Source organism: Podarcis cretensis, assembly GCF_951804945.1.
Source record: "Podarcis cretensis genome assembly, chromosome: 17".
NCBI lineage: Eukaryota > Metazoa > Chordata > Lepidosauria > Squamata > Lacertidae > Podarcis > Podarcis cretensis.
The window spans coordinates 30,444,046-30,469,526 of NC_137187.1; the positions used below are offsets into that span (position 1 = coordinate 30,444,046).

At 44.7% G+C, this 25,481-nt stretch overlaps 1 protein-coding gene across 4 annotated transcripts in view; it reads right to left on the reverse strand.

The window, feature by feature from the left end:
- Nucleotides 1-25,481, reverse strand: part of GLIS3 (GLIS family zinc finger 3) — a 194,574-nt gene that overhangs the window by 9,931 nt on the left and 159,162 nt on the right. For all 4 annotated transcript variants that reach the window (XM_079959264.1, XM_079959265.1, XM_079959266.1 and 1 more), the window contains 2 exons: nt 21,908-22,076; nt 13,399-13,583 (listed from right to left, as the gene is read on the reverse strand). In XM_079959264.1, the coding sequence (XP_079815390.1) occupies nt 13,399-13,583; nt 21,908-22,076 (354 nt within the window). The remainder of the gene's footprint in view (nt 1-13,398; nt 13,584-21,907; nt 22,077-25,481) is intronic.

Sequence of the window (25,481 nt, forward strand, 5' to 3'; positions counted from 1 at the left end):
GAACAATTCATCTACATAAGAAGACAGCCTGTGCTGTCTTCATATCACCCCAAAGCACTTATGAGCTTGAGATGCTGATAAACGCTGCATCAAAAGTGCTAGCTTTCAAGATGAAGTAAAATCAAAAGTGAATGGCAGCGGGGAATGTAGCTAAGTATGGCAAGAGAAAGATGCAAGGAAGCTTGGCTGTGAAGCAAGGCCCATTATTGTGTTGTCTTGCAACAACCCCCTGCATTTTTTGCAACAACAATCTCTGAATTTTTTTGTAGTCAATAAGCCTTCAGACCTTGGGTCCTCTGCAAGATAAAAAAGGTAAAGGGACTCCTGACCATTAGGTCCAGTCGTGACCGACTCTGGGGTTGCGGCGCTCATCTCGCTTTATTGGCCAAGGGAGCCGGCGTACAGCTTCCGGGTCATGTGGCCAGCATGACTAAGCAGCTTCTGGCAAACCAGAGCAGCGCACGGAAATGCCGTTTACCTTCCCACCAGAGTGGTACCTATTTATCTACTTGCACTTTGAGGTGTTTTCGAACTGCTAGGTTGGCAGGAGCTGGGACCGAGCAACAGGAGCTCACCCCGTTGCGGGGATTCGAACCGCCGACCTTCTGATCAGCAAGTCCTAGGCTCTGTGGTGTAACCCACAGCGCCACCCGCGTCCCTTCCTCTGCAAGATAAAAAAAACCTCTGCAAGATATCCAGTGATTTTTTTTAAAAAAACACCCTTAGGACACGTTTAAAGCCACTTCTCAGACCATGCTAACATTCCAAAGAGTCTCCACATTCACTCCCTACAAGACTATGAACTGGCTCCCAGATGGCTTGATGCATCTAATCCAAGACAACCAATATTATCTTTTATTGTATTTCTTCTATTTAACATGCCAACCTCATTACTGGTAAGCCAGATGTTCTTGATCTCCCCCAACTTTAAGTAATCACCACCCATCCCTGTTTGGATTTATTTGATACCATTAATTACTCTTCCACTTTCGAAGGCAAATCCCAGCTGCAAACAGAAGAATTGTAAAACACAGGGTGTCAGAAGTACTCTAGGGCACAGAGACTCAATAGAAGCATTTATTCTATCTTATGTGTAAAAAAAAAGTGCTTATTTTCTTTTCAAGCGTGTTTTCAGGTGCCACAGCCAAAGATCAATGGTTTCTATAATAAGTATTTTGTTTCATGTACATGCTCCTATCTATCTACACACACACATGTGGGAGAAAGAGAGAGATGAGTCGGTGTAAGTTGACTGGTGAATATGCACAGACAGAGATGATGTGCACATTCATATAAATCAAGGGGTGGAGAACATTTATTTGACTGAGGGCCACAATCATTCAGGCATATGTTAGGGCTGTGTGTGGATAATGGGAGGAGCCAGAGCCAAACGTGGGCGGAGCCATTCTTTCCCCCGCAGATCTCCTCCCTCTCCAGTGGGAGTTTGGTAGAGGGACAAATCACTCCAGTTAGAGGTCTGAACTGATCATTAGAGCTGATCAGAGAGCTGTTTGACTGCTCCATCCTTCGCCTGCTTTCTCCACTTCCCCTCCCTCCAGTCCTCTCCTCCTGCCCACATTCTCTCCTTCCAGGCATTGTGTCATCAGGTGATTGACTGAGAGGCAGTCTTGGCCTCCTGTCAAACTTATCTCTTGGGAATGGGAGGTTGGGAGATCAGGAACTGCCCACCAGCAAGATCCAATTCCCCTCCCCTGTGATAGACTCATATACAGTGGTACCTTGGTTTAAGAACAGCCCTGTTTACGAACTCTGCAAAACCAGAAGTAGTGTCCTGGTTTGCGAACTTGACCTTGGTCTAAGAATGGAAGCCGAATGATGGAAGGGCACTGGCAGTGGGAGGCCCCATTAGGGAAAGCGTGCCACAGATTAAGAATGGTTTTGGTTAAGAACGGACTTCTGGAACGGATTAAGTTCGTAAACCGAGGTACCACTGTAGTCTGCTCAACTTCTGGTTGGTCTGGAAGATCAAAGGCCTTTGTTTGGCTTTTTAGGGTGGTGGTGGTTAAGATTTCCCTTTCCTTTTAATCCACAAACCTTTGCACTTCTACATACCTAGGAAGTCCGCCATGTGTGTGGGAACCACTCCCTTGTTTTTTGGGGGGCCCTGCTTTGATTCCAAACTAAGTTCAGAAGCATGGAGGAAACATCTCCTAGCCCTATTTAAATCTCAAGATTTGAGCTAGCTGTTGTGTGTCAGGGTGTTGCTAGGCTCCTACAAGACTCAGGACATAGGCCCATGACATTTGCAAATTTGAGGCTCTGAGTAAATCATGATGGTGGGTGGCTGTGGTCTCACCACCATTGTACTTTCAGCATGCCCAGCAGTATTGTAAGCATACGTGTGTGTGTCATTTATTTAAATATATGATTGTTGTTGTTGTTTAGTCATTTAGTCGTGTCTGACTCTTCGTGACCCCATGGACCAGAGCACGCCAGGCACTCCTGTCTTCTACGGCCTCCCGCAGTTTGGTCAAACTCATGTTTGTAGCTTCGCGAACACTGTCCAACCATCTCGTCCTCTGTCATCCCCTTCTCCTTGTGCCCTTCATCTTTCCCAACATTAGGGTCTTTTCCAGGGAGTCTTCTCTTCTCTTGAGGTGGCCAAAGTACTGGAGTCTCAGCTTCAGGATCTGTCCTTCCAGTGAGCACTCAGGGCTGATTTCCTTCAGAATGGATATGTTTGATCTTCTTGCAGTCCATGGGACTCTCAAGAGTCTCCTCCAGCACCGTAATTCAAAAGCATAAATTCTTCGGCGATCAGCCTTCTTTATGGTCCAGCTCTCACTTCCATACATCACCACTGGGAAAACCATAGCTTGAACTATACGGACCTTTGTTGGCAAGGTGATGTCTCTGCACTCAGGGCTGATTTTCTTCAGAATGGAGAGGTTTGATCTTCTTGCAGTCCATGGGACTCTCAAGAGTCTCCTCCAGCACCATAATTCAAAAGCATAAATATAAATATATGATGTGTATATTTAAATAAATGACACAGTGAAGGGGACCAGTGCTTTCAAGGAGCGGCTGCTCTCTGCCCCATTGCTAAGTCCATTAAGACCTGAGCAATTATCAGGTGAAAGGTGAGAGAGTCTATTTTTGCAAGCCATCTTGTGTTGTGTCAACCTCTTTGACAATTCTGTGTCAAAAAGTGGCACATAAATAGTAGATAAACAGAAGCAAAGACATCAGGGTTTCATTGATTAAGCATAGCTCTGGTTGTCAGCCAAACACAATGGAAACTGATACACCCATTGATCTGGGTGCATGATCAGGGTATATTAAAATTTATTTTAGAGATATTGCCTTTTTGTTTACTTAAATCTTGGGTGGAACGAGTCTATATACATTGCTCTGCAAGTATGTGATTCTCTGTAGAATTTATGTCTAGGGCAAAGCTGCTTTCAATCACAAGTGTTTGAATAAAAAGCAGAAGAATGATTGATTTTGCACATCATCTCACACATCTAAAAGGAATTTTGTGGGCAAATAGTGCACACGAAGAAGGAAAGAATCCTAATGCAAATAATCATGCCACACCAGGTGAATAGGGCCAAAGGTGAGAGATGGAGCTTACGGTAGTTGGGAAATATTGGGCCTTTGCTACTGCTGAGCAGAAGGCAAGCAGAACAAATGAGCTTCCCCAACCTTTACAAATATTACTCTCTTCTCCTGCCTTTTGGAATTGTGGAAATTACCTCATTACTAGAGCTGCAGCATCACCTGAACTGCTCCACTGTAGATGCAGAAGGGGCATTTGCACTGAAGTGACTGAGAAGAGGCTGCCTTAATTCTCATTACTGACCACATTGTATTGCTGGTTCTTGGTGTAAAAGAGTTATGATGGCACTTGCATTGCAACCAATACATATGGATGCCCTTATCCTGCATGATGATGAACTGTGCACATCCTTCTCTTTGTTCATCTGGAAACTGTCCATCCCAGACTTGTGTATTATTTTGTTTTCTTATGATATAAAAGTCTTTGACAGCTGAACTGGGTGTGGTTTCAGGAGAGCCACCTCGCTGGGATATAAACTCTGCTTGGCTGACCTCCAAGAGTCCACCAGATCCCATGAACAGTATAATTCCTTGGAGAGGTGATGCTGGGCCAGTGTGGTGTAGTGGTTAAGAGCGGTGGACTTGTAATCTGGTGAACTGGGTTCGCGTCTCCGCTCCTCCACATGCAGCTGCTGGGTGACCTTGGGCCAGTCACACTTCTCTGAAGTCTCTCAGCCCCACTCACCTCACAGAGTGTTTGTTGTGGGGGAGGAAGGGAAAGGAGAATGTTAGCCACTTTGAGACTCCTTTGGGTAGTGATAAAGCGGGATATCAAATCCAAACTCTTCTTTTTCTTCTTCGTCTGCTGGGATAAACTTTGTCTGACTGACTCCTGGAGCCATGGATTATGGGTGTCCATGCCTGAACCCCCTCCCCCAGTGAGCCTTGCCCTGTAGAGCCTTATCATGGCTGAGGAAATTGGCTCTTTCTGACTGACTCCTTTTTTAATCTACCCTTGAGCCAAGGATCTTTAATAATAATAAAAAAAATTTATTTATATCCCGCCCTCCCCAGCCGAAGCCGGGCTCAGGGAGGCTAACAACAGTAAAATGATACAACATTCTAAAATCAGTTCATTCTAAAATCAGTTCAAATCAGGTTAATGGCAACCATTGGGCTAGAGTTCTATGAGGATTGCCAAAGGAGGGGGTCAGGCTGTGCCTTGGCCAAAGGCCTGGTGGAACAGCTCTGTCTTGCAGGTCCTGCAGAAAGATGTCAAGTCCCGCAGAGCCCTAGTCTCTTGTGACAGAGCGTTCCATCAGATTGGAGCCACAGCCGAAAAAAGCCCTGGCTCTGGTTGAGGCCAGCCTAACCTCTCTGTGGCCCGGGACCTCCAAGATGTTTTTGTTTGAAAACTGTAAGGTCCTCCGTGGGACATACCAGGAGAGGAGGTCCCGTAGGTACGAGGGTCCTAGGCTGTATAGGGCTTTAAAGGTTAAAACCAGCACCTTAAACATGATCCTGTACTCCACCAGGAGCCAGTGCAGCTGGTATAGCACTTGGTGAATGTGATTCCACAGCGAGGACCCCGTAAGGAGTCTCGCCGTGGCATTCTGCACCTGGTGGAGTTTCTGGGTCAGTCTCAAGGGCAGCCTCACGTAGAGCGAGTTACAATAATCCAGTCTGAAGGTGACCGTCACATGGATCACAGTGGCTAGGTCAGGGCGAGAGAGGTAAGGAGCCAACTGCTTAGCTTGGCGGAGATGAAAAAACGCCGCTTTTGTTATAGCTGCAATCTGCGCCTCCATGGAAAGGGAGGTGTCGAAGATTACACCCAAACTCTTAACGGACGGTGCTGGCACTAATTGCGCCCCTGCAAGAGATGGGAGTTGCCTCCCCAATCCCATATCATCCCGACCCAGCCAAAAGACCTTTGTCTTCAAAGGATTTAACTTCAACTGGCTCCCATGTAACTATCCAGCCACAGCTTCCAAACATCTGATCAGTGTGTCTGGGGCCGAGTCAGGATGGCCATCCATTTACTGCTCCCCTCTGTGTTTTTGGATAGAACATGAGGACAGGAAGTTATACCATCATTCTCATCTCTAGCATTTCAGCTTCCACCTCTCCAGTGCTCACCTTCCTCCTGACACACAGAAGCATTGCTGCACAGCCTCCTTTGTCTGTTTGTCCCCCAACTTTCACGCCCTGCTATATTCCTTCCTTCTCTGGGACGGCCTCAAGCCCCTTCCTGGTGTTAAGGAAAAATCTAGGTGTGAGGCTGCTCAGTCACCCACCTCATCGGGCAGAGCCCATGGGTCCCTTCGGAATAAAGGAAGGAGTACAGCCAACCGGAGCAAATAGCTATAGACCAAAGTTTATTGCGCAATAGGTTCAAAGAGCAGATTTGAACTCCGAGAATGGGGTGACAAAGACTTTTAAAACTTTCCCACCATATCCTAGAATACAGTGCGTACAGCATCATTGCTACATCATTGCTACATCACTGACATGTCACAAAAGAGGAGGGGTTAACCTTGGCAAACATGTCCAGACAAGTCCTTGGTACAAGATTAGCATACGCAGACATGGCAGGGCAAGACTCAGGTATAAGATTAGCATAGACAAATATGTCTTAAGTACCCACCACCCAAAAGTACAATAGAAGTTCATTTGCATGTCTGGAGCCTGAGGTGAGTCAGGTGATGAGATTTGGCTTCCTTTGGCTAACAATGAGCCTAGCAATTGTCACCTCTGGGAACTTCCTGGAGTCCTTTTTCAAGGGGAAAATACCTTTGGAATGGAGGAAACTGGGAAAGGAGTTGATTTTATATTATTTCTAAAGCTAGGTAACTTCCCTGAGAAGACAGGAGAGCCTGGCGTGCTCTGGTCCATGGGGTCACGAAGAGTCGGACACAACTAAATGACTAAACAACAACAACAAACTACCCTGAGCTGTCAAGTTGAAAACATTCAGGCATAATATTTGTAATATTTAACTTTAAAGATATGCCCCCCCCGGTAATTTCTGTGACACTGGGAACCTAGAATACAGTCCTAAAGCCATACTCTCTGTGCATTTGCATCTTTTGCTAATTTCTGGGCCAGTGCTACCAGATCGACAGAAGCCTATTTTTCAGAAGAAAAGAGTCAGGTTCATCGAGGGGAACATTCCCTGTTTCATTTGTGTGTTTTTTTTAAATAAAATTTTTATTAAGATTTTTACATTACAAAAAATAAAAAGGGAAAAAGAAAAAAGAAAAAATACAAAATACAAAATAAAAATTGTTAAAAACAATCAACCTTTCCATCACATTATTTTTCATTAACTTGTTTCTCGGACCTCCTCATACCTCCCTTTTTTGTATTCCAAATCAAATTATTGATTCAACAATTTCTTTCCCTCTTTATGCTACCCAAATCTTATTTTTAAGTTATTACAATCTTGAATTTTTACTTGTATAAACCCATTTTTTCATATTCTTTTAACCCATTACAGCTAAAAACCACTTAGTTCCAATCCAACATTGTTCTAACATTCATTAATTTTGCAATGTCTCTGTAAGTAGTCTTTAAATTTCTTCCAGTCTTCTTCCACTGACTCTTCTCCCTGATCTCGGATCCGGCCAGTCATTTCCGCTAATTCCATGTAGTCCATCACCTTCATCTGCCATTCTTCCAAAGTGGGTAGATCTTGTGTCTTCCAATATTTTGCGATAAGTATTCTTGCTGCCATTCCCTGTTTCATTTGAGCTGAATCTCCCCCAGGCATTTGTACTACAGAAGGGCTCCAAAGAGAAAATTTTATTTTCAGTCATAGACAGAAGCACATGTCCTGAGCAAAAACCTAGAGCTTGTCTTTCTTCAAGTGTCTCGTCCTTTACAGTAGAACAGTTTTTGCACCCTGCAAAGACATTGCATCTGGCAGTGATGATCATGGCTGCAGCAGTAATGCCCCACGCTAGACTCTGATGTTGTGCCAGCAGAGAAGCCCTGGACTCAAACTCTATACACTTTTCAAAAGAAAAGAAAATCAGAGGGATTGCTTGTAGGGTTGGTCATTCTTTCCTTTCTGTGTAAGCAGCTGTCAAGCATTGAATAAGTACATTATAAAGTGGAGCCCACTGTAACTGGTAAGAAAGGTTATATTAGCCTGTATTTGACTGCAGCATCGTTTCTTTTAAGTTCTAATATCCAGTGATTCCATTAAGCTTTTAAAATCCTCAGGGTTTTTTTATTTCCAGCTTAGGAAACCATTTACAATTTGTTCAAAAGTCTTCTTGGCCGCTAAACCCTTTTTCTTATTGGTACAGCCAATTTAAACTAAGCTGACAAGTTTAAGACTACATATTGAGACAGAAAAATGTCAGTATTGTTTGGTAGCAGATTGAGCTGAGAGTTCAATGGCAATAGCTGCAGCCCTTTAAATCATGTGAAGGCAGGAGAAGAATTGCAAGAGACAAAGGCTAACAAAGCTTTGCCCACTACCTGATATATATACCAAACAGACCAGGCTGACAAAGTAGCTCCATGGGATTCTTCTACTGAGTTGCAGTAGCATGACCCAGGACAGCAGATTTTTATTCTTTGCAGGTTACTGAGATGCTTAACTAAAAACTCGGTCTCATTGTTTCCTCTTCACTGAAGTGCCAAAAAGAGAGGCTGAGTGGAGGGGAGTGATTTATACAGCAAAAATGTCAGGGGAGGGCAAAGGTTTGCAGCCTGATGCTTGCAACTCTTGCTACGAGTGGTAAGAGAAACACATGGATGATAGCATCTCATGTAAAAAAAACAAAAAGAAATTAAAATAAAGGAACTTACTCCATAATGGAACAGACCAAGGAATGGGAAGAGAATAATAACCAAAGGTGGGATTCACCTGAGGAGCCTTGACAATGGACACTCTGTGCAAGGACTCCCACGTGTGCAATTCCTGCATTGCAGGGGTTGGACTAGATGGCCCTTGGGGTCCCTTCCAAATGTATGATTCTATGATTTACAAGCAGTATAAAATGAAGATTTAAAGCAGGTTCAGAGCCATCTTATCAGTTGTATTCTTTCAAAGTCAAGTAATTAATTTAAGCTTTTTGATTTGTTTTCTAGCCACTTAACCAATTCTTTTTTGGCCCCGAGCAGCCTGCCCACTCTCTGTGCTCTTTCCAGTCTTTGTTTAGTTGTTTAGTCGTGTCCGACTCTTTGTGACCCCATGGACCAGAGCACGCCAGGCACTCCTGTCTTCCACTGCCTCCCGCAGTTTGGTCAAACTCATGCTGGTAGCTTCAAGAACACTATCCAACCATCTCGTCCTCTGTCATCCCCTTCTCCTTGTGCCCTTCATCTTTCCCAACATCAGGGTCTTTTCCAGGGAGTCTTCTCTTCTCTTGAGGTGGCCAAAGTATTTGAGCCTCAGCTTCAGGATCTGTCCTTCCAGTGAGCACTCAGGGCTGATTTCCTTCAGAATGGAGAGGTTTGATCTTCTTGCAGTCCATGGGACTCTCAAGAGTCTCCTCCAGCACCATAATTCAAAAGCATCAATTCTTCAGCGATCAGCCTTCTTTATGGTCCAGCTCTCACTTCCATACATCACCACTGGGAAAACCATAGCTTGAACTATACGGACCTTTGTTGGCAAGGTGATGTCTCTGCTTTTTAAGATGTGCCTAGGTTTGTCATTGCTTTTCTCCCAAGAAGCAGGCGTCTTTTAATTTTGTGACTGCTGTCACCATCTGCAGTGATCATGGAGCCCAAGAAAGTAAAATCTCTCATTGTCTCCATTTCTTCCCCTTCTATTTGCCAGGAGGTGATGGGCCCAGTGGCCATGATCTTTGTTTTTTTGATGTTGATCTTCAGACCATATTTTGCACTCTCCTCTTTCACCCTCATTAAAAGGTTCTTTAATTTCTCCTCACTTTCTGCCATCAAGGTTGTGTCATCTGCATATCTGAGGTTGCTGATATTTCCAGTCTTAGTAATAGTTAAAAGAAGGAGGTTTGCCCTAATTGAAGGGCTGTTTTGCAGTGTGTGGGCCCAGTGACTGTTCCTCACTCAAGATGATCGTCAACCCCTCAAAATCTTTGTCTCTGGTGTGATGAATGTCTTCTGAGCTTGTGAGGCTTTATCACTGAACACCTTATCTCAAAAGGGAGTTTTGGTAACCAAGATTTATACCTTAGTTTTTCTAATCACCACATATTTATCTCTGCCGACAGGAGAGTCAACAGTCAATAACTAATGTGCCATATTTACTCCATTATAGTGCAGTTTTAAGAACTGATTTCAGAAATTATTGGGGGAAATTAATTAAAACCTTGTGTGCTTAAGGGAACTGTCTCTTCCCTTCCCACCCCCATATTTATGTCACACCCCCAGTGTGGATGGAAGATAACAAGATTTGCACACAGAAAGAGCACTTTGTCACCTGCCTAAGTGTGGAAACCCAGTGGCAGTTCTGAATGGAGCTGAAAGTGGAGAAGCCACGATTGGGCAGTGCTGGGACTTGCCAGCCTGGAAGCACCCCTGCATCTACATTGTGCTGAATGTAGCCTCCATTTTATTACACCTTTATGGTAAAAGTGCCATGTTTCTTCCGTCCTGCAGGAGCACTCAGCTTAAAAAGCGGAAGGCATGCATGGGAGCTGATGCAGGCTGAGTCAAGGTATGCTGTGCAGCTAAAAATCTATCTCAAACTTCTGCACCAAGATAGCACAATTTTGTATTATACAGTGGTACCTTGGGTTAAGTACTTAATTCGTTCTGGAGGTCCGTTCTTAACCTGAAACTGTTCTTAACCGGAAGCACCACTTTAGCTAATGGGGCCTCCTGCTGCCACCATGCCACCACTGCACGATTTCTGTTCTCACCCTGAAGCAAAGTTCTTAACCCAAGGTAATATTTCTGGGTTAGTGGAGCCTGTAACATGAAGCATCTGTAACCTGAAGCATATGTAACCAGAGGTAAAGGTAAAGGGACCCCTGACCATTAGGTCCAGTCGCGGACGACTCTGGGGTTGCGACGCTCATCTCGCTTTATTGGCCGAGGGACCCGGCGTACAGCTTCCGGGTCATGTGGCCAGCATGACTAAACCACTTCTGGCGAACCAGAGCAGCGTACAGAAATGCTGTTTACCTTCCCGCCAGAGTGGTACCTATTTATCTACTTGCACTTTGACGTGCTTTCAAACTGCTAGGTTGGCAGGAGCAGGGACCGAGCAACGGAAGCTCGCCCCGCCGCGGGGATTCGAACCGCTGACCTTCTGATCAGCAAGTCCTAGGCTCTGTGGTTTAACCCACAGCGCCACCCGCGTCCCTAACCCGAGGTACCACTGTATATAAATTATGCCAGTTAAGCTTGTTTATCTGAGATACTTTCTTTTGTCTCTGTTAGTCAGGGCAGGATGAGACAATTGGCTTAGGCAGCAGTGTTGGGGAAGATGTGAGTTGGTTCCCCCCTGTGCACTTGCAGTGGCAGACCTTGTGCCTCAACTGTCAGCAGCATCTTGTACAACACCACAATCCAACACCTCCAGCCTTTCGCCTTCTGTTGGGCGCCACAGTGGTGGTGTGCTGGTGCAGGGGAGAGGAGGTTACCGTGGGGCGAGGTCTAGGACCTGAGTTGAGGGTCGGGAGACAGTCCTCCTCGGGTGAAGCGGGGTCCACAGAGGGAAGCCGGGCAAGGACAGGAACTCTGGGGGAAACAGGACTGGATGCTGGCCGAAACAGCTCTTCACCGACGTTGCTCCCACAACCTGGGACCGGGCTGACTGGCCTTTATCTTCTCTGAGGCCAGGGGCGGTCCCGGCCCCCAGGAGACCCGCCTCTCCTGGCCTTAAGGCGAGCACTCCTCCTGGGAGAAACCAGTTCCCTTCGCCTCTCTGCCCTGAGCCTCTGCAGTTCAGGAGAGGCTGAAGGGTTACTGGGCCCAGGGGGAGACTCACCTGTAGGCACTGAGTCCTCAACCACCTCTGGAGCCAGAGTGGATTCACCTGGTGCCTGCTCCTGAGGATCCGGCACAGGTGCAGGCGCTTCAGAATCAAGGCCCTGCCCCAGTTCAGCCGGCCCTGGAGGCGGGGACTCCTGTGCAGGCTGGGATTCCTCCAGTTCAGCCTCTGAATCAGATTCCCAGGCCATCACAGGTGGCCCTTTCTGCAGCATCCCACGTGACTGAACTCACCGTGCTCCTCTAGGTCCATTTCCTCCCTGGCCTGGCTACTGAACCAGCTCTGCAGCTCTTGCTGCTGCCTGCGAGAGGTTCCTGTGGGGCTCTCCTCCTCTAAGGGCCAAGGGAGGGATCTTCCTCAGAGAGAGGCATTTGGGGTAACTAGAAATCCTCCTAAAAAGTTGCTTTCTGTTTCAAGTTACAGGGTACTCCCCCAGCCACCTTGCCCAGAATATAGTGGTACCTTGGTTGTCGAACTTAATCTGTTCCGGGAGTCCGTTCGACTCCTGGAACAGTTCAAAAACCAAGGCACAGCTTCTGATTGGCTGTAAGAGCTTCCTGCACTCAATTGGAAGCCGCGTCAGATGTTCGGCTTCCAAAAAACAGTCACAAACCGGAACACTCACTTCTGGGTTTGCGGTGTTTGGGAGCCAAAACTTCTGAGTACCAAGGCGTTTGACAACCAAGGCACTACTGTACCTCGCTCTGAGGCAGAGAGCAGGGGGAGAGGGCCAGCTAGCAGGGTCATTGCTAATGCAATGAGAAAAGGAAAAAAAAGAGCAGGGGAGGGAGCTGAGGATGGCATGAGAAGCAGGATTATCTTCTTGCCCCAGCTCTGAGTCAGGGTGGGGAGTAAAGTATCCAGTGCAGTGGGATTTGCCCTCTGATCTCCAAAATCCCCACCGAATCCCTTTCTGGTTTAAGATGTTTTGTCAAACATTGACCAGATCCTTTTTCCAATGCCACAAGGAAGAAGAAGAGTTTGGATTTGATATCCTGCTTTATCACTACCCGAAGGAGTCTCAAAGCGGCTAACATTTTCCTTTCCCTTCCTCCCCCACAACAAACACTCTGTGGGGTGAGTGGGGCTGAGAGACTTCAAAGAAGTGTGACTGGCCCAAGGTCACCCAGCAGCTGCATGTGGAGGAGCAGAGACGCGAACCCGATTCCCCAGATTACGAGACTACCGCTCTTAACCGCTACACCACACTGACTAGGAACATGCTTTTAAAAAAATGAAAGGGGAAGATGATGGAGTTTTCGGAGCTAGCCGACCTAACCGGAAGAGTCCACGACCAGAAGGAGGAGGAGTATCAGGAAGAATGGACAAGATGTAATGATTATTTAGTTAAATATGTAAAATTAAATTAATTGGAAATAGCTTGCAGATATTTAATTGGCTTAGGATTTTATATAAGTTAAGTGATGAATCAATATGTTTAATTTTAAAATTAAAAGATATAAGGATGTTAATGTTTTGGTTAAATTTCATAAGAACTTTGATTTGGAAAACCGTTAAAAGGAAGTGCATGGAAATTCAATCAAGGGGAAGCGAGGAAGCCATTTAACAATGTTAATAAGTGTAATTTTAATAAGGTTATGATCCATGTTTGTTTGTTTTGCTTATAATTTTGTGAAAATCAATAATTTTTTTATTTAAAAAAAAAAGAAAAATGAAAGGGGAGACTCTGAGGATGCTTTATGCTTTGCCCATACCAATTTTGTTCCTTTCTGGAGAACAGCTTTGCTAAATATTTAAAAACAAAGTGCATGAACTTGGAATACATATTCAAAGGGACACGACAGCTCCTTGAAAAGTCCAGCCTACACTTCTCTGCTTCATGGATGAGGATATGGAGACAAGTACCTTAAGCACTTTGGAACATGGCAGTTCGTCTCCTGAGCATGAATACAGAGGAATATGGAAGCAGTTTGCTGCCTTACCTTGGATTTGGATGCTGTTTGGCTGAAACGACAGGTTTGCTGACGGCTCATACGCCTTCAAATGGGTTCCTCCAAGTTGGTGGATGCTGGAAGGCTGTGGTGTCCTTTTCTGTATCAAAGAAGGAGGAGCAGAAATTCTCCTGGGGCTTATATGATGCGGAGAAAAAGAAGCAGAAGCTGAAAATCTGAAGAATTAAGGGGGGGGGGGCGGACACAGGAATATAGATGGTCAAAAGGGAATGTTAGATTACTTTAGTTCTAGATACATTTTGTTCTGTGCCATAGACTGCAAAACGACTATTTGTATGCAGAGTGAAACAAAACCAATGATATAGACCTTAGAATGTGCCACCCGCTAGGAAGTTACCATATTTTTTGCTCTATAAAACTCACTTTTTCCCTCCTAAAAAGTAAGGGGAAATGTGTGTGCGTTTTATGGAGCGAATGCAGGCTGCGCAGCTATCACAGAAGCCAGAACAGCAAGAGGGATTGCTGCTTTCACTGTGTAGTTAGATCCCTCTTGCTGTTCTGGCTTCTGAGATTCAGAATATTTTTTTTCTTGTTTTCCTCCTCCAAAAACTAGGTGCATCTTGTAGTCTGGTGCGTCTTATAGAGCGAAAAATACGGTATATGGCATCAGCTGCTGCAGTGATAAGGTGCAAGCGTATCTCAGTAAAGTCAGACCCCCACCTTCTCCTCCAAGGCTCACCTGATGCTCTCAGGATGAGGAACTCTCTGCCATGGCATCTTCACTGCACAGTTTTCACTGCAGGATTACGCAAACATTTTGGAACTGCAGACTCCATTCATAAACTGCCCAATGCAGAAGTTCGAAGTATTACAGTGTAGGTTTACCGGTCGTTCAGACCAAAATACTCTGGGATTCATTTTTACAATTTTTGCATTTACAGGGAAATATTATTGATTAGCTTCTAGGGAGCTGGAACAATGCACAGATGGATGTCTTTCTTGTGTAAAGAATGATTTGATGTTATCCTCTGGTGTGTGTGCAGGGGAGGGGCTGATACAAAATTCACCTGTGAAATCTAATCAATGAAAAATGGCTTTAACTGTCAGCCAACAGCAGAGCAGAAGGGAGACAAATCCTTTAGAACCCTTTACATAAAAGCAGAGTTTTAAAGATTTCAGATTGGATTTAACATCTAAGAAAAGCTTGCAAAAGATAATACAATGTTTTGTATAGCCAGACAGGTCTCCCTTTTAGTAGACTTTAGTGGTCTTTATAATGATTTATGAATCGTTTCATGAATTCCTGGCTTACTGAAGTTGGTGACTATAGCACCTACTTATACAGCCTGCCATCTCACAAAAGAAAAACTTGGCCGTGTTTCAATCCAGATTTGTCCCCAAATAAATCACAGCGTGTTACTGGGGGAACGGCAAATTAAATTTTGTGTATGCAACAATCAATACCAGCTTGTAACCACCAGGAAACCACCACCAGAAATTGTGGCCATGCCATGCAGTCCAAGCAGACAATCACAAGCTGGGTTATGAGAGAGACAGAGAGAGAATTATGTCTTCAAAGGCTGGGGAAGATCAACTCAGACAAAGCGATTGCCCTCTTCTCCCCTGTCCAGAGCCTCACTCTGCAGTTAACAATGCAACCAGCTGTGGGTGGCTGCAATAAGGAACCTCATTAAAGCCCCCACCCCGAATAATGCCTAACATTCCTATCCCTAAACCCACTTAGCTGGGCGTAAGTCCCATTGAATTCAACCTACTTCTGAGTAAGTATGCTTAAGATTGTGCTGTAAGGCAGAATCATTGAGCATGTCCAACATTTCACATATGAAATGAGGGACACCCTTTTACACTAGGGACCTATAGTGCATATAGGACACTCCTCTGTTTGATGGAGTCCCTATCTGAAGGGCTGTTTGCTCCAAGTCCAGAATGAGGAGAAAAAAACATAATTAGGGAAAGCAGGAGCCTTCAAGTTGCCCATGGAGAACAGACTGAGCAGGTATGCTGTCCTCCCCACTATGTGAGATGTATTATATTTCTATTTAAATGGAAGTAACTATTTCTACAAAGGTCCGTATAATTAAAGCTATGGTTTTCCCAGTAGTGATGTATGGAAGTGAGAGCTGGACCATAAAGAAGGCTGATCGCCGAAGAATTGATGCTTTTGAATTACGGTGCTGGAGGAGACTCTTGAGAGTCCCATGGACTGCAAGAAGATCAAACCTCTCCATTCTGGAGGAAATCAGCCCTGAGTGCTCACTGGAAGGACAGATCCTGAAGCTGAGGCTCCAATACTTTGGCCACCTCATGAGAAGAGAAGACTTCCTGGAAAAGACCCTGATATTGGGAAAGATGGAGGGCACAAGGAGAAGGGGACGACAGAGGATGATATGGTTGGACAGTATTCACGAAGATACCAGCATGAGTCTGACCAAACTGAGGGAGGCAGTGGAAGACAGGAGTGCCTGGCGTGCTTTGGTCCATGGGGCATTTAATCTCAAAAGCAGAAGTGGGTTGTTCATTGGAGCTCCCAGAAGCCTATGTGTGTGTTTCAGATTTGCATCTAACCCACCGCCCAGATTGGGAAAGCCATGGCCCTTGAGATGATGTTGAACTCCAACTCCCATCAGCCCAAGCCAATAAGGCCAATGCTTGGGGAGAATTGGAATTGGAGTCCAAAAACATCAAAGGTTTCCCAGCCCTGATTTTCACACAATGAAAGCAGGCTTCTTCAGCCAGATGGGCTCCTTGTCTCTGAGTGGCAAGGAAATGTCAGATTATCTCCCTATTGCAATAATGGCACACTCTGGCGCATAAATGTTACTACCAGAGATCCAGAACAATGCACAGAATAGTTGGTTTTCTTTAACTGCCGATCCACTTGAGCTTTATATCATTCTTCCCAGCACTTTACTTGCCTGAAGAAAACCATTTCAATAGAGTGCTCTGCTGAAGTCCTATAGAAGCAACTCTTTATTTTACAAGCACAAGAAATGTGACCGTCCCTCATTGTACTTGTAGGCAAGAAGAGGTTGGTTTATAGGCCCCTGGGAAGAATTTCCTTCTGTGCCTCAAAGGTAGATTTGCTTACTTATTGCTATGATAGAAAGCCTGCCGAGACTCCTGTCTCTGTCTCAGCTTCTGCTCTTCAGATTGTGCTTCTCTTCCTGGAAGCCTTAACTGCCTGCTCAGACATTTCTGGAGAGTGTACTGGAGCTACAAGAACTATACTTGGTGTTTCGAAGGTTGATCACCACCCACTCGGTTTTCTTGTGCTTGTGCTACTGGAGAAGGATTTCCTCTTCTCTGAGCATCCTAGTTGGGCAATCATAGTGATGTTCTCTCCCTTTAGATTCTTACCTTCACAGAAGGTAATGCCTTTGAGAGCCAGTTAGGAGATCAGCCCTTCTAATATTTCCATTCTCTCTCTCTCTCTCTCTCTCTCTCTCTCTCTCTTTCTCTGAAAAACAGTGGCACGGGTGGTGGTGAGTTGTTCTTAACCCTTTCCTCTACCCTTTCCAGATAAAATATGTCCTCTTCTGGCTGCTGCCCTGAGATAATAAAATTTAAACTATTCTTCACCCTGTCAGGGCAGCCAACATCCAGGGACGTGCATATTTTCACCAGGAAAACTGCTTAGTATTGGGGTGGTAGCATCTCCAGGTATCCTGTACGTCGCCTTGAGGTGCCATTAATAGATAAATAATAACAACAATCCCTTTAACTCAGGGCTGACTCGCCTTTTTAGACCTGAGGGCTAATTATACTGCAAGCTGCCATCAGCATCTATTCAGTGAAACTGCAGAACAGAACTGTGTGAAATAAATCAAGTACAAATTACAAATGAATAAAACCACTTCCTCTTCAGTCCTTCCAGCCTGATCAAACTGGCTCTCTCCCATGGCTACTTTACATTACAAACAGTAACATCTCTGAGACTAACAGGAGCGACGTTTAGGAGATCTAGTCATTGAATCTCCTGATAAACATGTAGTTTGGTTCTCAAGCTCAGTTCAGAGTCAAAGGCAAGGAAAGCAAATTTGATACTAACTTGCTTACAGATGAGCTATATGCGGAAATATTAGTATCAGGGATTTGTGCAGTTTGACTTTTGTAAACACAAAATCTCCGAGGGAAAGAAGCAAGAGCAAAGAGCCCTGTTTTCTTGACAGTTGAACCTATATTAGAACAAGCAGTAATACATACCATAAAATGAATACCGGAACATAAAACTGCTGGTATTTCTCGCTCTCTTTAGAGAATTGTGACATTAAAAAATGGGTTTAGGAAAACATTTCGTTATGATAGCTTGGTTTCATCCAGGCCCAAGCTTTGATTTATTGATCCCCGTTTCCTCAGTGTCTGCCATTTTAGCTGAGAGACAATTCCTCAATAAATAGAAAAAAGAAACACCGTCCCTTCACTGCCTCCCAGACATGAGAGGAAATTGCTATGCTGACCCTAAAACCACATTGCAATAAGATGTTGAGTGTAGATTTTCCTATAACAAGTCATTTAATTTTCCTGTGATTTGTACTCTGAAAGGCTTCTGCCTTCCAACTATCCTTCTCTACACAACCTGAGAATGGGCACTAATTAGTGCTCCTCTTCTAGTATTGATGTCATCAAAATAAAGAGGAGCTATAAATAATACTCCATACTTATGTTTAGACATATTCCTCCTGATGTACCTTCACCCGTATAATTTTCTCCTGTTTCCTCAGAGTCTTTTTCTTATATATTTGTCTTGATTTTGCATCAGCTCCATATTCCAGTAATCCCTCATCTACTTCTCAGTTCATTGTCTACTATTTTTTCCCTTCATTTTCCTTTGTAAACATTAAATAATTGAAACCATTGCTATGGATGGATGTAGGAGTGCAACTGAATGTCTTGCCAGGATTTCAGCTCAGCTTATTTTCTCTCATCCATCCCACCACTGTGTCCAAGACCTGCATGGCCTTTTCTGATGGAGATGTTACAGAAAAATGGAAATGACTGTCATCAGCATACTGATGATACATTGTCCCCAAATTCCTAATGACTGATCCCAGCAACTTCATGTAGATATCAAATAGTATTGGGAATAAAAATTGCATAGCTGCCAGGGGCCAAATAGCACTCTTCCAATGCACTCTTTGATCTTGGTCGCAGAGGTAGAACTGGAATCATGGCAACACAGTCCTCTTGGATACCATGGTCAAAATTATTTCTAAAGCTGCAGAGAGATCAAGAAGCAAGGTCACTCTTGCCTTGTCCATCTCTCTGTCAAGGTCACCCATCAGGGTGATCAAGGGCAACTCAGTCCCATGGCCAGGCCTGAACCTAGATTGGAATAGATCTACATACTTCATAAGATCCAAGAATGCTGACAGCTACCCTGCACAACCCTGTCCACCATCTCCACTCCCCACCCCCGCAAAGGGCTTATTGGTCAATAGTTGTTCCAGACCAACCCTTCCAGGGCTGATTTCTTTATGAGTTGTCATCAGATAACTGGTGGGAACTGCACTGGCATCCCCTGCACTAAACCAGAGTCAAGTGTTACAGCTTAAAAAATGTCTCCCTTTAACTGGATTTTAGTTGAACCTGCTATCCAGACTTTGCTTTGAGACTAGCCTATTTTATCTGCTGTACAAACAACTTCTGCAGGTATCCTAATGCAAACATAGGTCTATCGACCTTTTTTAAGAAAGAGAGCAGCAGAACTGCACCACCACCAACAAAGCAAAGCCACTTCCCTCTGTTAAGTTGTGGGTGAACATATAAGACGACACAGCGATTCTTCAAACAGCTCTTGTTTATTCACAGGCCAGGACTGAACTGAACTGAAGGGCTCAGTCAGCCTGCTTATATAGAGCTCCAGTACCATGTTACTGTAACAACTTTCTAAAACTATCCAATCACTGAACGTCACTTTCGATCCTTCATTTGCATAACTATCTACAGTATCCCCCTGCTGGCCCAGGGTGAGAACTTCAGTACATAACACCCTCCATTATGTGTGGGTCCACTGAACTGGGACTTGCAGGATTATTCCATGAAAGGTAAAATGGGGTAGGGACACATGCTGCCCTGATTATCTGGATAAGCTTTCCAAGATAGGATGGAGCAGGACATAAGGTACTGCACACCTTATCAGGAAATGTTGCTTGTGGTACATCGCATACAGTGGTACCTCGGTTTATGAACTTAATCCATTCCGGAAGTCCATTCTTAAACCAAAATTGTTCTTAAACTGAGGCGCGCTTCCCCTAATGAGGCCTCCCACTGCCGGTGCCCTTCCACCATTCGGCTTCCGTTCGTAGACCAAGGTAAAGTTCGCAAACCGGGACACTACCTCTGGTTTTGCAGAGTTCGTAAACTGAATAGTTCATAAACAGGGCTGATCTTAAACCGAGGTACCACTCTACTTAAATTTAAGGTAAGATTCTCAGGATGCTAAAAAGTAGTTGATTTGCCCACAATAAACTTCTAGTTATGAAGGTCTCTCTCAAACGAAGTATAAAAATATTTGGGAGATAACCAACACCATTTAATAAAATGAGAACTATATTAGGGAGGTTCTTTTTGTCATGCAAATTTGGCACCAGAGAATAATTTCTAATATTTCAATTTCTCTGGAATATAAACTTACACTAAACTCTTAAATATAAATAGATTAATAATAATTCTGCTGGTCTGAAAAAAGAAAGATTCAGTACGGTAAAATATGTTCCAGTTGTTTATGGTTATACAGGAAAAGCGGTTGATTTAAGAGGCATATATCAAACATTCTATTTTAGAAAAAGCAGTTAATTTTTCATTATGTGATACAGGAAATTTCTTATTTAATCTACCTGGAGGAAAGAAATGGTTGTAACTTATTTCTTTCCAAAATTGTTGCTTTAATTAAATGCCTTGCAGATGAAAACTGAATCTAGGAAAATGCAGTTCTACCTTGCTGTGATGTCTAACATTCCAGACATAAGTAAAGATGTGAGATCACAATCTAATCAGCAACAAATAGCTGCTCACAGCCTAGAGTAATCACTTACAGCTGCCTTTTGAATGCATAGCTATGTAACATTTATTAGCAGATTGCATATGTATATGATAAAACCAGCTGTGTATTACAAGTGTGGCTTAATGATGACAAAGCAAAAACTTTTACAATGCCATTCTATGCATGACACACTGTTCAGCCACAAGGCAGATTTAAACCCACCGAAATCCATTCAAGTGTGTTAAACTCAGAACATGCTATTTAGGGCCTCAGGGGATGCGAGTGGCACTCTGGTCTAAACCACAGAGCTTAGGGCTTGCTGATCAGAAGGTCGGCGGTTCGAATCCCCGCAACGGGGTGAGCTCCCGTTGCTCGGTCTCAGCTCCTGCCAACCTAGCAGTTCGAAAGCACGTCAAAGTGCAAGTAGATAAATAGGTACCGCTCTGGTGGGAAGGTAAACGGCGTTTCTGTGCGCTGCTCTGGTTTCGCCAGAAGTGGCTTAGTCATGCTGGCCACGTGACCCGGAAGCTGTACGCCGGCTCTCTCGGCCAATAAAGCGAGATAAGCGCCGCAACGCCAGAGTCAGACACGACTGGAAAAATGGTCAGGGGTCACTTTACCTTTACCTGTTTAGGGCCTCAATATATTGTGATTGAAGGTTTGGTGAGTGAATGAGCCAGCAGGCTTTGGAATAGGAATGTCTTCTATTTTAAAATCTGTCTGACATTGTCATTGGTTGTTTTTGGCATCAGCTGAAAACCTGCCTTTTTAGGCAGGTGTTGGTGATGTGGGTCTATGATTTATTTCTTCTGCATTAAGGAAAAGTAGTTAAACCATATATATATATAGAGAGAGAGAGAGTGTGTGTGTTTTATTGTTTTTGATGGGATTGTTGTATTGCTTGATATTATATCTGATAAGCTCCATCCTTGGATCATGTAAAAAATGAAAGTAATAAATAAATCACAGGACTCCCAGCTCTGTCCTCCATCAGAGGGTGGCAGTCCAGCTGGGTTCAGGAGGAAAGGTGGGAGGCTGCCATTAATGCCACCCCCACCAGCATCTGTTACCTGAGGCAGTGTCGCACTCCATCTAATGGTAGGACTGGCCCTGCCCAAGACATTATTAGTCTCAGAGGTTTGGTAGGTTCTGAATTTGATGGTGTGGTGGATGGTGATCATCGTTTAAGCAAATTTGAGCTATGGGACAATTGGAGTCATCACAAATCAGCCATATAGCAGATTGGTAGTAAATGTGAACAAGAAAGATTATATGTCAATTAGTTTAAGGAATGTCCTTATTTTAAAGTGTGGTCTCTTATTTGTGAATATCAGAGCTGTACAGAACACATCAGACGTCTTTTACTTGCATGCAATGCACTTCTTTAGAAATGTAAGGAATTTCAGTGGTTTCAGACACTATGGCTCAGATTTTTCATTGTTTTGGAAATCCTGAGCCAGCATCCCAAAGACGACTCCCTTTGGTCTGATTAAGTGAGACAGGACAGAAAAAAATACCCCCCATTCGTGGCCTTACCTCTCTGTTTCTGAGTCCCCTGTTGTGAGAGGGGGCACCTGGGTTGGTGGGTTGTGGGGGCTGCCATGCACATTGTGCCCTGAAGAAGCTTGGCTCACCGAGTGTGATGGGGGCAGGGAGCCCTTAGCAGCTCCATTTTGACTGGCGTGGGTGTTGGAGAACAGGGCCGCTGCAAGGAGAGCAAAAACATTCACTTTTAGGACAGGCACACATTTTCAGATTCCTCAAGTGAGCATCTTAATCCAGTCTTCGGCTGCAAATAGGAGGCTTTGCTTTCACTACACCAGGAGTTTTAAACATGAGTAAGATGATGGGACGCGGGTGGCGCTGTGGGTTAAACCACAGAGCCTAGGACTTGCTGATCAGAAGGTCGGCGGTTCGAATCCCCGCAACGGGGTGAGCTCCTGTTGCTCAGTCCCTGCTCCTGCCAACCTAGCAGTTCGAAAGCACGTCAAAGTGCAAGTAGATAAATAGATACCGCTCTGGCGGGAAGGTAAACGGTGTTTCCGTGTGCTGTTCTGGTTCACCAGAAGTGGCTTAGTCATGCTGGCCACATGACCCGGAAGCTGTACACCGGCTCCCTTGGCCAATAAAGAGAGATGAGCGCCGCAACACCAGAGTCGGTCACGACTGGACCTAATGGTCAGGGGCCCCTTTACCTTTACCTTTAAGATGATGTTTACCTCTTTGTACAGCAAGGCAAACCTCAGCCACACAGTCTTATTTCTACACTGCCTCCCCCCACCCTGGGAAGAGCCAGTGTGGCTTGAGGGTTAGAGCATCAGGCTATGACCTGGGAGACCAGGGTTCAAATCCCCACTCAGCCATGAAGCTTGCTGGCTGACCTTCGGCCACCCAATTACTCTCAGCCCAACAACAGGATTGTTGTGGGGATAAAATGGGGAGGTAAAAGGTAAAAAGGTAAAGGACCTCTGGAGGGTTAAGTCCAGTCAAACTTGACTACGGGGTGTGGCTGCTCATCTCCACTTTCAGGCCAAGGGAGCCAGTGTTTGTCCATAGACAGCTTTCAGGATCGTGTGGCCAGCAGGACTAAAACAACTTCTGGAGCAACAGAACACCGTGACGCAAACCAGAGCACACGGAAACGCCGTTTACCTTCCCGCTGGAGCGGTACCTATTTATCTACTTGCACTGGTGTACTTTCAAACTGCTAAGTTGGCAAGAGCTGGGACAGAGCAATGGTAGTTCACCCTGTCACGGGGATTCGAACCGCCAACCTTCTGATCGGCAAGCCCAAGAGGCTTGGTGGTTTAGACCCCAGCACCACCCGCATCCCATTAAAACTGGGGAGGAGAACTATATAAGCCACCTTGAGCTCCTTGAAGAAAAACTGGGATACAAATGTAAATAATCACAACAGCAATGAGATCATCATCAGCAACAACAATAATAATATTCTCTCCATCTTGGCAAGTAAGCAGTATTATCACAGTTAAAGGACACATCTAGCCAGGCAAAAGCCCAGGGAGAATCCAGAGGATCAGATAGAGAGACTGGGAGGACCCCACCAAGCCTCCAGGTTGAAGGTCCCCCTCCCCGCTATAAAGTCCTTTTGGAGGAGCAGACTGAAGTCTTGTGGATTAAAGTGAGAGAGGAATTTAAAACCACCTTTGTCAGATGCGGACTGGACTTATACAGGGGTCCAGGGATTCTCAAGTACTTATATTCAGTAATCCTTAAAAATAGCTTTTATAAAATCTTACGCAGGTGATATAATACACTAAAAAGGATTAAAAGTAGATATATCAGCATTTGAGATAATTGCTGCTGCTGTCATCTGTGGGACACAGGCTAGATTGTGTTAGGATAATTACTGGAAATTGATATTAGAAAGTATTTGTGGGATAATAAGCTGTACATAGCCTTTATCACTAACACGCTGCTTATTGGCATTGTTAAAAGAGCAAGGCATGTTTATCTGGTGCAAAATCTAATTAACAACTGCTACAATATGTATAGTAAAACTGGATGTCTGTAGTCACGCCTTCAGGAAAGGATCATAGGGAACAATATTTATGAGCAAACCAACAGCATTAAAATGAGTGAGAGAAACTGGCTGCCCCCTTTGTAAAGATGTGTGGATATTTTATATTTTATTGGAATGTGACCCTAATGGGTGAGCAGCAACGAGGTGCATTCTGTCTTTGATAGTTCCGTAACGGACAGTGTATTTCACTGTGGTTTTAATAATAAAATATGAAACCATGACCATGAAGATCCAAGAAGCATTCTCTGTAGAGATGATATTGCTAAGTTCACTAGGTGGGAGAGCTTTCACCAAGCCTGGGGCATCCTCCAGATGTTCTGAACTCCCCACAGCCCCAGCCAGCGCTGCCATCCAAAGCCATCTGCAAGGCTTTGTCTGCCAAAGGTGGATGTAGTGGAATTACGCTACGATTCCTACAGCTGATGAACTGAGTATCTGAAGAGCCCTGCCAGATCAGGCTAGGGGATGCTCTTGCCCAAAATTCTGCTTTCATCAGCAGCCAGATGTTTCTGGAAAGGCCACAACTAGGCATGAAAAAGATCAGCTCTCCACCAGTGCTGAACTGGGCAAGCATATTGGCAAGGCTGCCACAGCAGTGGCTCACCTCTCCAAAAGAGTATGGGAGAATGTGATGCTACCGTCCAAACCCAAAAGGAAGAGTGTTATATTGAAAGATCAGAACTCCTATTAGAATAAACAAGTTCCGTTATAATTACTGAAATACTAAATAAGATGGATAACAATGTGTAACAGAAAAAGAAGCAGAAAATTGGTTTAAAAGTATGTGAAAGAAAGTAATAGAAGTGGAAAGAAATAGCAATTGAGTAGATTGGAAGTTTTTGGGACGCAGGTGGCGCTGTGGGTTAAAGCCTCAGCGCCTAGGGCTTGCCGATCGAAAGGTCGGCGGTTCAAATCCCTGCGGCGGGGTGCGCTCCCGCTGCTCGGTCCCAGCGCCTGCCAACCTAGCAGTTCGAAAGCACCTCCGGGTGCAAGTAGATAAATAGGGACCGCTTACCAGCGGGAAGGTAAACGGCGTTTCTGTGTGCGGCTCTGGCTCGCCAGAGCAGCGATGTCACGCTGGCCACGTGACCCGGAAGTGTCTCCGGACAGCGCTGGCCCCTGGCCTCTTAAGTGAGATGGGCGCACAACCCCAGAGTCTGTCAAGACTGGCCCGTACGGGCAGGGGTACCTTTACCTTTACCTTAGATTGGAAGTTTATCACAGGGGTGGGCTGAGGGGTGAGGGATGGTGGTGGGAAAATGAAATATTTGTGGGATTGAGTGTGGCTATGTATGAATATTCTTAAGGATTGTATGAAATGTATGTTTGTATATTCGTAACATGTATGTATTAATGTTGAATTATTTTAATAATATTTTTTTAAAAAAATAAAATAAAATAAAGGAAGAGTGTTGAGCATGTTGCTTTATGGAACTGAGTGCTGGGCAGCTGACAACCATCAGAAGTGACCTCAACACCTTCCACATGTCCTGTATCATAAAGATTTGGAGTATCACATGGCAGGACAGAGTTTCAAACAAAGATGTGCTCTCCCAAGCTGACATC